Source organism: Bufo gargarizans, chromosome 6, assembly GCF_014858855.1.
Source record: "Bufo gargarizans isolate SCDJY-AF-19 chromosome 6, ASM1485885v1, whole genome shotgun sequence".
NCBI classification, from domain to species: Eukaryota; Metazoa; Chordata; class Amphibia; order Anura; family Bufonidae; genus Bufo; species Bufo gargarizans.
Genome location: NC_058085.1, coordinates 355,990,573 through 356,002,663, shown reverse-complemented (window position 1 = coordinate 356,002,663; position 12,091 = coordinate 355,990,573). Strand labels below are relative to the sequence as shown.

The window sequence follows — 12,091 nt, the reverse complement described above, 5'->3', positions numbered from 1 at the left end:
GCATATCTGGTGAGAGATCTACCTTTGTTTCAGGGATATTGTGTGCTGCAGAGCTGTCTAGTCAGTTGCAATTGTTACTCAGGGAGTGGTTACTACTGTTAGCTAGACATGTAATCTTATGTACAGGCAGCCATTTTACCATGTGCTTCAGTGTTAATGTAAATGTTATAGTACATGCATTCTATACTTTATACTTCTACATGCCATTTGTATTTTTGTAGTTTTACCAAACAATCCTGTTTTGCCACTAAACAAGTTAGACTACAAAGAACAGTCCTCTTATTTGGAGGACAGGAATGGTATATGCTGAATGTCAGACTGCACACTGTGTGAACGTGTATGAAGACAGAACAGTAACGTATGACGTCATCACTCGACGCACAAGATTTTGTGCTGAATCTTCAATCAAGATGGCAGCGCCGGCGGCAGGCTCTTCATGATCAAATAGATGAGGTAAGGATGATTTAATTTTTTTAAATTACAGACCTTAATATTAAATGTCAGATGTCATCATCAGTGATGAACGCGGCATCTGAGGCGTACAATGAGGGGGAGCAGCGCAATTGCCGGTCCCTGTCATTACACCCACTACTTACAAAGAAATTACTTTTTCACAAATCAAATTTTTTGGGGCAAAATTCTGAGAAGCAGCCGAATCGAATTTTCAAGAACTTTGCTCATCTCTAGTGATGTATGAGACCATTATTTACATTTTGCAGTGTTTTGTTTTTTTTAGCATATTTTTTAAGGTACTCTTTAAAAAATAAAATTTCTCATCTCCCATAGAGATGCCTGAGGGAAAATTGACGGAAAACACATCCTATCTAGACAATGTTGCATTAGTGTCAAAACCAATAAAAGACACAAACAATATGATATAAAAAAATAAAAATAAAAAAAAAAAGTAAAGAAAGAAAAGAAATGCTTTGCATTGAAGTTCATCATTCACCTCCCATTTAAAGTAACAGCTGGCTGTATGAAAAGTTAAAAAGCACTGCAAAAAACAGCAAAATAATGCAGAAAATGGCAAAAACGACCATGTGAAAGCAGCCTTGGTGTGGCTGTTCTTCAAATCAACTCAGTTAATCACCTGGGAATTACTTAAGTCTTCGAGCTTGTCTAGAAGATCTGGGTTCATGGAGAAGTCGATGTGCCAGCATTCTTCAATCCAGGATTGTAGCAGCACAAGTGACCGATGATACATTTTGGCATCCATAGAAGAGGGGTCCATATCATCCCTAGAATCAGATACAACGTAACATGGTAAAATAATGTCCGCCATACACACTATCACAACTACTTCTAGAACTTCACATAAAACGAAGGAGCAGAACAAAAAATAGAAAGTGGACAAATAAGCAAGTGAAACCCCCCCCATCTTATCCTACGCAACCATTTCCCATGTGGCTAGCCTGTAATGTGTATTTAACATTGCCTGCTTGGCTCAAGAACTGTAATATGGTATTCATTAGTGCAGTGGGCAAGCTGTGACATGAGTCATTTTAAAGAAGAACCCCGCCTTTTATCATTAGATCATCTGCGGGTCCACAATTCTGTGCCGATTAATCTCCAAACACATCTTTATAGCGATCAGAGGTCCATTTCTCCGATACAGAGCTCCAAAGGTATGTGACCTGCATACTGGGCAGTTACTAAGACCGTGAGTGCCCTCTAGTGGCTATACAGGGGAATTGGAGCTCCGGATGCTGGAAGGTTATGGTCACACGGACGTACAGTACATGCTAATAAATAAAAAACAAATCTCATTGAGACACAGTGAAAAAATAAAAATAAAAATAAAAATAAAAAACTGCTGCGGAAATTACATCTGTAGCGTGTCAATTTCTGGTGCAGAAACTCTACTATGGGTTTCATGTGTTGCAATGCCTCGGGTAAAATTCGTAGCAAATTCCCAGCAAAAATACACATGCAAATAGTTTTTTACACTGCAACTTGTTTCTCATGATTTTTCAGAAATTTGACGCAAAATGCTACAACCTTGCATTCGTTTCAGAAAAAAACTGCACCAAAAACCGCTACATAACCACGATGTACGAATAAACCATGATGTATAATAAGAAAATGAAAAAACACAGAATGTGAGGCCTATTCGGAGAAAAATGGGCAGATGTTCACTTTAAGGCCCCTTTCACATGGGCGAGTATTCCACGCGGATGCAATGCGCGCATTGCACCCGCACTGAATCCCGACCTATTCATTTCTTCGGGGCTGTTCACATGAGCGGCGATTTTCACGCATCACTTATGCGTTGTGTGAAAATCGCAGCATGCTCTATTTTGTGCGTTTTTCACGTAACGCAGGCCCCATAGAAATGATTTTCACGCACGGTTGCTAGGAGACAATCGGGATGGAGACCCGATCATTATTATTTTCCCTTATAACATGGTTATAAGGGAAAATAATAGCATTCTGAATACAGAATGCATAGTACAATAGCGCTGGAGGTCGTCACCACAGGTCCTGTTCCTCCACACAGCTAAGATGGAGACAGAAGGAGATGCCAGCTGCGCGATCAAGTGGATTAAGGCGAGTTAAATTTTTATTTTTGTAACCCCTTCAGCGCTATTTTACTAAGCATTCTGTATTCAGAATGCTATTATTCTGCACAGATTTTTGTGCGTTTCCGCACCAAAAACTGCATGTCCGTTTGACAGGTCAATGCCCGCACGGAAGAAAAAGAGCGTACATGAGATTTGTCTCATTTCGTACTCCTCGCGGGTACTGTAATTACGCTACTTTATTCCCCATATGAGAATCTGCAGCGGCTGCAGGTAGCCTAATGCTTTGGAAGCATTTTGTCTGGCTGAATGGATAGGCTGCATTATCGGGGAGTAAGATGAGTGGCTGCCGGACACCTCCGGAGGTCGCTTATCTCCAGAGGTCTTGTGTACGGCCAAGCTTGGGAGCGGACACGGCTAGAGATATCCCATCCAAAAGCGCACAAAGTGCAGCCAAACTGTCGTTCAATAAACAGAAACAGAACCTTGGCAAAGTGTTGTTAATCCTGTCGACAAGGAACCGCAGAAGATCCTCCTGGGAACAGACATAACGGAAGGCGTAGAAGAACTGCTGAACGTAGCCGTCCACCACAGCATTTCTAGGAAAAAAAAGAGCATAAAACACGATGAAAATGAGTGACTACTGGAACAAAAGCCACAATACATCATGATAAAAGGCACATACTACAATGTAAGCAGCCATGTTCTTCTAATCCTGTGCAACTCCTTTAAGGGGAACGAATCAAGTCTTTAAAGAGGTATTCACATCTAATACAGCGAGGCCATATAATTAGGATATGTCATCAGCACTCCAGCTGCTGTGAAACTACAACTCCCAGCATGCAATATGCTCGGCTGTTCTTCTAACTCCCATAGAAATGAATGGGGCATTATGGGAGTTGTAGTTTCAGAACAGCTGGAAAGCCGGAGGTTGCTGATCCCTGCTCTAGGATCCGATTGCTGACCAAGCACAGCGCCGTCCACTGTATAGTGGCTGCTCTTGGTATCACAGCTCAGCCCCATTCACTTCAAGGAGGCTCGGCTGCGCCTAGGCTACATGACCGATGAACATGACACATCACATGGCCTAGGCTAAGCTGCGAGAAAGCCGCGGTGCATCTGACGGCTCATAAGCAGATCTCCTGACCTCCAAAAGATGAATAGCATTTATCATGTAGTTATTACAAGGCACTTACTAATGTATTGTGATTGTCCACATTGCCTCCTTTACTGGCTGGATTCATTTTTCCATGGTTATGACCACCCTGCAATCCAGCAGTGGTGGCCGTGCTTGCACACTATAGGAAAAAGTGCCGGCCTATGCGCACTCCTGCAGAAGTGTATAATGTGATGGAAAAATGAATCCAGCCAGCAAAGGAAGTAATATGGACAATCGCAATACATTAGTGCCTTTTATTAACTTTCTCTACATGATAAATGCAATTTGCTGAAGTGAGACAATCCCTTTAGGCCTCATGCACACGACAGTTTTTTTTTCACGGTACGCAAAAACGGGGTCCGTGATCCGTGACCGTTTTTCCGTCCGTGGGTCTTCCTTGATTTTTGGAGGATCCACGGACATGAAAAAAAAAGTCGTTTTGGTGTCCGCCTGGCCGTGCGGAGCCAAACGGATCCGTCCTGAATTACAATGCAAGTCAATGGGGACGGATCCGTTTGATGTTGACACAATATGGTGCCATTTCAAATGGATCCGTCCCCATTGACTTTCAATGTAAAGTCTGGAGTTCTTTTATACCATCGGATTGGAGTTTTCTCCAATCCGATGGTATATTTTAACTTGAAGCGTCCCCATCACCATGGGAACGCCTCTATGTTAGAATATACTGTCGGATATGAGCTACTTCGTGAACCTCAGATCCGACAGTATATTCTAACACAGAGGCGTTCCCATGGTGATGGGGACGCTTCAGGTTAGAATACACTACAAACTTTGTACAAGACTGCCCCCTGCTGCCTGGCAGCACCCGATCTCTTACAGGGGGATATGATAGCACAATTAACCCCTTCAGGTGCGGCACCTAAAGGGGTTAATTGTACTATCATATTCCCCTGTAAGAGATCAGGGCTGCCAGGCAGCAGGGGGCAGACCCCCCCCCCCTCCCCAGTTTGAATATCGTTGGTGGCACAGTGTGCGCCCACCATCGCCGCCCCCTCCCTCCCTCTATTGTATTAAATCGTTGGTGGCACAGTGTGCCCCCACCATCGCCCCCCCCCATTGTATTAAATCATTGGTGGCACAGTGTGCCCCCACCATCGCCCCCCCCCCCTCCCTCTATAGCAGTAACATTGGTGGCAGTGTGCGGTCTCCCATTTCCCCCCCCCCCCCCCCATCATTGGTGGCAGCGGAGTTCCGATCAGAGTCCCAGTTTAATCGCTGGGGCTCCGATCGGTAACCATGGCAACCAGGACGCTACTGCAGCCCTGGTTGCCATGGTTACTTAGCAATAGTACAATTGTAGAAGATTCATACTTACCTGCTTGCTGCTGCGATGTCTGTGTCCGGCCGGGAGCTCCTCCTACTGGTAAGTGAAAGGTCTGTGCGGCGCATTGCTAAAGAACTGTCACTTACCAGTAGGAGGAGCTCCCGGCCGTTCACAGACATCGCAGCAGCAAGCAGGTAAGTATGAATCTTCTACTGTTGTACTATTGCTAAGTAACCATGGCAACCAGGGCTGCAGTAGCTTCCTGGTTGCCATGGTTACCGATCGGAGCCCCAGCGATTAAACTGGGACTCCGATCGGAACTCCGCTGCCACCAATGATGGGGGGGGGGGGGGAATGGGAGACCGCACACTGCCACCAATGTTACTGCTATAGAGGGAGGGGGGGGCGATGGTGGGGGCACACTGTGCCACCAACGATTTAATACAATAGAGAGAGGGAGGGGGGGGCGATGGTGGGGGCACACTGTGCCACCAACGATTTATTACAATAGAGGGAGGGAGGGGGGGCGATGGTGGGCGCACACTGTGCCACCAACGATATTCAAACTGGGGAGGGGGGGGGGGGGGGTCTGCCCCCTGCTGCCTGGCAGCCCTGATCTCTTACAGGGGAATATGATAGTACAATTAACCCCTTTAGGTGCCGCACCTGAAGGGGTTAATTGTGCTATCATATCCCCCTGTAAGAGATCGGGTGCTGCCAGGCAGCAGGGGGCAGTCTTGTACAAAGTTTGCAGTGTATTCTAACTAGAAGCGTCCCCATCACCATGGGAACGCTTCTGTGTTAGAATATACTGTCGGAAATGAGTTTTCACGAAGTGAAAACTTAGATCAGAAAAAGCTTTTATGCAGACGGATCTTCGGATCCGTCTGTATGAAAGCAACCTACGGCCACGGATCACGGACACGGATGCCAATCTTGTGTGCATCCGTGTTCTTTCACGGACCCATTGACTTGAATGGGTCCGTGAACCGTTGTCCGTCAAAAAAATAGGACAGGTCCTATTTTTTTGACGGACAGGATACACGGATCACGGCCTCGGCTGCAAAACGGTGCATTTTCCGAATGGTTCCACGGACCCATTGAAAATCAATGGGTCCGCGAAAAAAAACGGAAAACGGCACAACGGCCACGGATGCACACAACGGTCAGTGTGCATGAGGCCTTAAGCTGTAGTCTTATCAGTTTGACAAGAATTGAGCTATAAAGAGAGTTTATGAGGTCAGGAGATCAGAGCTACACATGAGCCATCAGATGATGGGGATTTAAAGAAAAGAAAGTTACAGCTTGGAAACAGCTGAATATTTATAATAAAGACTAATTGAAAAAATATATATTTTTTAGCCCAAAATGAGTAAAATGTAATCATAAAAAAGTGCCTTGAAGGTGTCCACAGTCTTTAAAGAGACCCTCCGGTTTAAGAAGTCATCTTTTCCTCTGTAAGCCAAGATGGCCGCACCGCTTCTCAGGTGCATACTGTGCATTTGGTAGTCCAAAACGATTCCTGCTGCCTCCGATTGGCTAGCACTGCTAACCAATCCAAGTGCAAGGCTGGACCAACAGGAAGTGGTGGAAGAAGTGGTGCGACCATCTTGGATGGTAGAAGAGGAGTCCGAGAATTTACAGATCTGCAGCTGAAAATATCAAATGAGATCACCAGGTAATCATCAGTTAATGTGATTTTTTTTTTTTATCGTGAACTGGAGGGTCCCTTTAAACCTGATGTCTATCCAGGACCAGAGATTTTTGGTTGTGTTGTAATGGACATGGTTCGGGGAGGTCTCAGAAGAGGCAGGTTATTTGCATGGATACATCCAAGACTCCCATCTACCCGTCTCTCATGTAAAATCCACACACAGTGTAAAACAGACGACGAGACCTCCATAGTCATTCATGCCGTTTCATCTTTGCCTGTTTTACTCCTGATCTCTTTGAATGTTGACTTTCAGGAGGATCAAAGTGACATAAAACGACAAGATCTCCATGCGACACACGGTGGATTGTACCTGGAGTAGAGGTGCACCAGCAGCCCCAGAGGGGTCCCAGCTTGGAGGTTCTTTGATGTGTGGTCTCGCTTATGACCTTTCTCATTATACATGAGCACAAAGGCATCATTTTCAGAGGAGCTCAGAGATGCAAGGTTAGCCACTGTTGGGAGCTCCCGAGACTCCAGCCCCCATTGTTCGGCGTAAGAAACCTTCAAGAAGAGAGAATACAATTAATGATGGAATGGTAAGGAGAATCGATCATAGCCAAGGTGCAGAAAAGTTTATTTCTCACAACGGGGGGCTTGTATGAAGACGGGACAAAGAGGATTCGAATCTGATGACAAGCGCACATCTATAGAGGCAGGTGGCTTTATTTACAGGTATATGGGGACTCCCTTTTAAGGCTACATTCACACTGCATTTTGTAGCGTCCGTTTTAGGCCTCATGCACACGGCCGTTCCATGCATTGGGGATCGCAATGCATGGCGGGCAGGACCCATTCAACTTGAGTAGGTCCGTGGTCTGTCCGCACCGCAAAAAAAAATGACATGTCATATTTATTTGCCGTGCAGAACAACGGAAAGAAACACAGCGGAAGCACTCCGTAGTACTTCCGGTGTTCTGTTCTGTGACTGCGTCCCGCATCTCCGGAATTGCGGACCCATTCAAGTGAATGGGTCTGCATCCGTGATGCGTGGTGCACACAGCTGGCAGCCGTGGATTGCCGACCCCGCCGCTTGCAGGCCGCCCAACGGCCGTGTGCATGAGGCCTTACTGTATGCATCAGGAAAACGCCTGGCACTTACAACAAACATGGTCAAAGGCTCCCATTTACTCGATGGTGGCCAAAAGAAGACCCTTGTCTAGTATACATTGGGATACCTTTTTTGTTTACTGCATGGATTAGTGTGGAGACGTCCAGTAAAATAAAATAAAAAATAAAAATTACTACATGGTATATGCTTATTTAACATGGGGACCTATGGGCAATTGGTGCCGCTGTTTGTATATACAGAGGCATACATGGGGAAATCCTCCTGCAGTTCCCTCTGGTTGACATTGTAGTGTGAAAGTACCCGGACATTTGTAAAAGTACTTTAGTGAATACCGGTACTTGTATTCTTCATTAAATAACAACTCTAAAGCATCTTTCCTCTGCATTGTGAAGTTCCTCTTTTATTCCTCCTGGAAAAGGTATGACAACTAGATCTTACCATACCCCTGGGTGTACCCCTACAGTCGGACACGCTCTCTTACAACACCCAGCAGTTAATTGCTTCATACATTTCCAGGGGAATAACAGAGGAGCGATACAAAGTACATACAGCAGAATTGTTCTTTTGTGGGGTATGCAGAGAAAAATATAGTTTAAGCCCAACTCGCACGTCCTCAAGAAGAATTTTATGACAATAGCTTTACCTGCAGTAATTTTTTGGCCAGTTCAAGAAACTGCACCTTTGATTTCATTTCTTCCAAATGACCTTTAAGTTTGGGTAACAATTCTTTCACATCAGAGCCTACGGGAAAAAATTATAAATGAGTATTAAAGTAAAGGATTTGTCCGAGATAATTATAAATTTGGTCAGTGCCACAGAGCGCTTTAAAATACAAAAATAAATAAAAATCATTGCGTACCTCCTCTACTAGCTTCTTCTTATCATATACTCACCTATATAGCGCTGACATATTCCGCAGCGCTTTACAGACCCATTGGGGGCATCACTGTGCCCCCAATGGGGCTCACAATCTAAGGTCCCTATCAGTATGTCTTTGGAGTGCGGGAGGAAACCGGAGGAAACTCAGGCAAACACGGGGAGAACATACAAACTCCATGCAGATATTGTCTATGGTTGGATAACCACTGAGCCACCACGTGCCCGTAGCTTAGTTCCCTGGTCCTGTTCCTGCTGTTTGAGTACACTGATGCTGTCAGGTAAACGGCATGTGACCACTGTAGCCAATCACTGTCCTCAGTGGTACATGGGACAAGACCAGTAAGGACAGTGATTGGCTGCGGCGGCTGTGATGTAAGCACAGAGAGCAGAGCCAGTGAATGAGGTGAGGAGCATATCACAATTTTATTTTATTTTTTTAGTTTAGAGCATTTTGCAGCAAATATATAGTTAAATGTAAGGGTTCTCCAGCCGTCAAAAAATATTTTGAATACCAATTAGAGCAGGGCTGGCCAACCTGTGGCTCTCCAGATGTTGCAAAACTACAACTCCCAGCATGCCCAGACAGCCTACAGCTATCAGCCTACAGAAGGGCATTGGGGGAATTGTAGTTAGACAACAGCTGGAGGGCCGCAGGTTGGCCAGCCCTGAATTAGAGTGTTATAAAATAACAGAAGTAGTAATACCCATCCCCACTGCTCCAGTTCAGACAATTCCCGGGTGCCCCACTGGTCTCTACCGCCTGCTGCTTCTTGACACGGATATATGGCCACTGCAGCCAATCAATCACTGTAGGAGACTATGGTCGTTAGTCAATATTGGGCACCTGTTCCTGTGCCCAGTCATTATGATGTAACTGTAAGGGGTTGTCCAGGATTTTAAAAGGCTGACCTGTTAGATGTGCGCTTGGCAGCTGAAGTCAACTGTGTTGGTCCCATGTTCATATGTGTCCACATTGCTGAGAAAAATTATGTTTTAATATATGCAAATGAGCCTCTAGGAGCAACGGGGGCGTCGCCGTTACTCCTAGAGGCTCTTCTCTCTCTGCAATTGCTGCATCCTCTACACTTTGATTGACAGGACCAGGCAGTGTAAATGTCATCACACCTGGCCCTGTCAAAGTGAAGAGTTTCAGAGAGAGCAGAGCCTCTAGTAATGTCCCCGTTGCTCCTGGAGGTCATTTGCATATATTAAAACATCATTTTTCTCAGCAATGCGGGCACATATGAACATGGGACCAACACAGATACCTTCGCAATACTTTTTTATGGTATCGAAATTTAATAAAAATTTTGGTATCTTGGCAACCCTACATGTCACAGGTCAGCCAGATACAAATCTGCTGACAGATGCCCTTTAATACTGATTGTCTATCCTTAATAATATGTGATCGGCGAGGGTCTCAGTTGTTTCAGAGTAGCGCCATCCGTTGTGTAGTGGATGGAGCTTGTAACTGCAGCGCTGCTCCCTTTCTCTTCATTGGTGCTGTAGTAACCAGCTCTGCCCACTACACACTGGCAGGGACGCGGTGCGTTGGCCTCACATCAATCAGATGCCGATGGCCTATCCTGAGGACAGGCGATCAATATCAATATCCTGGAGAACTCCTTTAATGCCAGCTAATCCATGCGATACAATTACATCATGGTGGCTGGAGGCTTGGTGTGACCGGATGCAGAAGAAATTAGGGAATTCATATTTTTCTATGATGTCTGATAATCCTCCATCTTTCAGATTTCTACCCCAAACACCCCCCATGAGATGGTGTCATTTACCTTTACTCCTCTTCCCCTTCAGCATCAGATTCTGGTAAAGTTTCACAGTTTTCCTGTAATTTTTCGTTTCGATCATAAGCTGCTGTTCAAGTTCCTGCAAAGTCAGAAATTACATTTTTCACACATTTAAAACTAAATCCGTCTTTTCTTTTCTGAAATGTTAATCCCTGATGGATTATCACCAGATTTTTTTTTAGACTGTACATTTTATAATATAAGATTCTCACGCCGATTTCAATGTGATGTTCCAGGGACCATTCCCAGAAGATCCAAACCTGGATGCAATTCATTTCTGAAATCAGCGAGTCGAGACCCCTATCCCCACAAGTGGTCTCAGCGGCTGAAGTGCTCGATGATGGAACTGCTGCTAAAAATTACAGAGGACGGAGGGTATTTTTAGCGAGCTGTAAGTGGCAGGCGGGGGCGTCATCTGTACCTGTGAAAAGCGCCGTCCTAACAAGATGCGTTTGTTAATGATAATCGGCCTATTGTGTGGGTCAGTAGCTCGGATGAGACATTACATTTCGTCTCACTGGCGTCTAAGCCTTTCATTATATTACTGCAGCCGTTCCTCCCCGACTGCTCCTTCCACTGAAATAAACGGAAGGTCTAGGAGGAAGCATTTGCATTGCTAAACTCCAGGGTCCGCAGGTGTCCAGGTTTCGTCCTTCAGGGTCCATACACACGTCCGTAGTGTATTGCGGATCCCCAATACAGCCGGCCGGCACCCCCATAGAAATGGCTATTCTTGTGCGCAATTGCAGCACAAGAATAGGACATGTTCTATTTTTTTCCAGGGCCGCGGACCGGAAGATCGTCGGCGCACTCCGGTAATGCCACTGTGTACTGTCTGAATCCATTCCGTCCCCATAGAGAATGAATGGGTCCGCAGCCGTTCCGCACAACTGCGGAACAGATGCGGACGTGTGAATGGAGCCTTAGGGGCCTATATACACACTAGACAATACTTGGCCGAACCTGCAGATATCTGCAGAATTGGCCACTGAGCCCATAGAGAAGAATGGAGTGGTGGACACACATGCGTGTCTGCAGCTCCATTCAAATGGGGGAGCATGGGCCTCGTTCTTGTGCCGGGCGGGGGCCCCAGTAGTCAGACACGTATCCTCCATCCTAAGGATAGGGACTACAATCGACTACAAATGGCTTCTCTCCCCCCGGGTGGCGCTGCCGAGGAGCTGAACATTTACCACCAAGTCCCCATTCAGACTACAGCCAAGTGTGGGGGACACATTGTGATCAGCTTATTAGGCTGGGTTTACATCACGTTTCACGTATATGTCAGACAAATTATTATTATTATTTTTAACAATGGTTAACAGAACTCTCTAGTGAACAGATGCCACTGAATAGCATCAGTCTGAAGCATCCGTTTGACGTATATGTTAGGCTACTTTCACACTCGTGTTTGGTGCGGATCCGTCATGGATCTGCACAGACAGATCCGTTCAAATAATACAAACGTCTGCATCCGTTCAGAACGCATCTTTTTTTATTATCTTTAACATAGCCAAGACGGAACCGTCTTGAACACCACTGAAAGTCAATGGAAAACGGATCCGTTTTCTATTATGTCATAGAAAACGGATCCGTCCCGATTGACTTACAGTGGTGTTCAAGACGGTTCCGTCTTGGCTATGTAAAGATAATACAAA

General features: G+C 45.5%; 1 protein-coding gene across 1 annotated transcript in view; it reads right to left on the bottom strand.

Annotated features, from left to right (window-relative positions):
- Positions 1-12,091, bottom strand: part of KNDC1 (kinase non-catalytic C-lobe domain containing 1) — a 113,087-nt gene that overhangs the window by 22,398 nt on the left and 78,598 nt on the right. Inside the window, 5 exon segments of the mRNA XM_044298019.1 lie at positions 1,091-1,238; positions 3,005-3,118; positions 6,988-7,178; positions 8,390-8,487; positions 10,419-10,512. Of these exon segments, the coding sequence (XP_044153954.1) occupies positions 1,091-1,238; positions 3,005-3,118; positions 6,988-7,178; positions 8,390-8,487; positions 10,419-10,512 (645 nt within the window).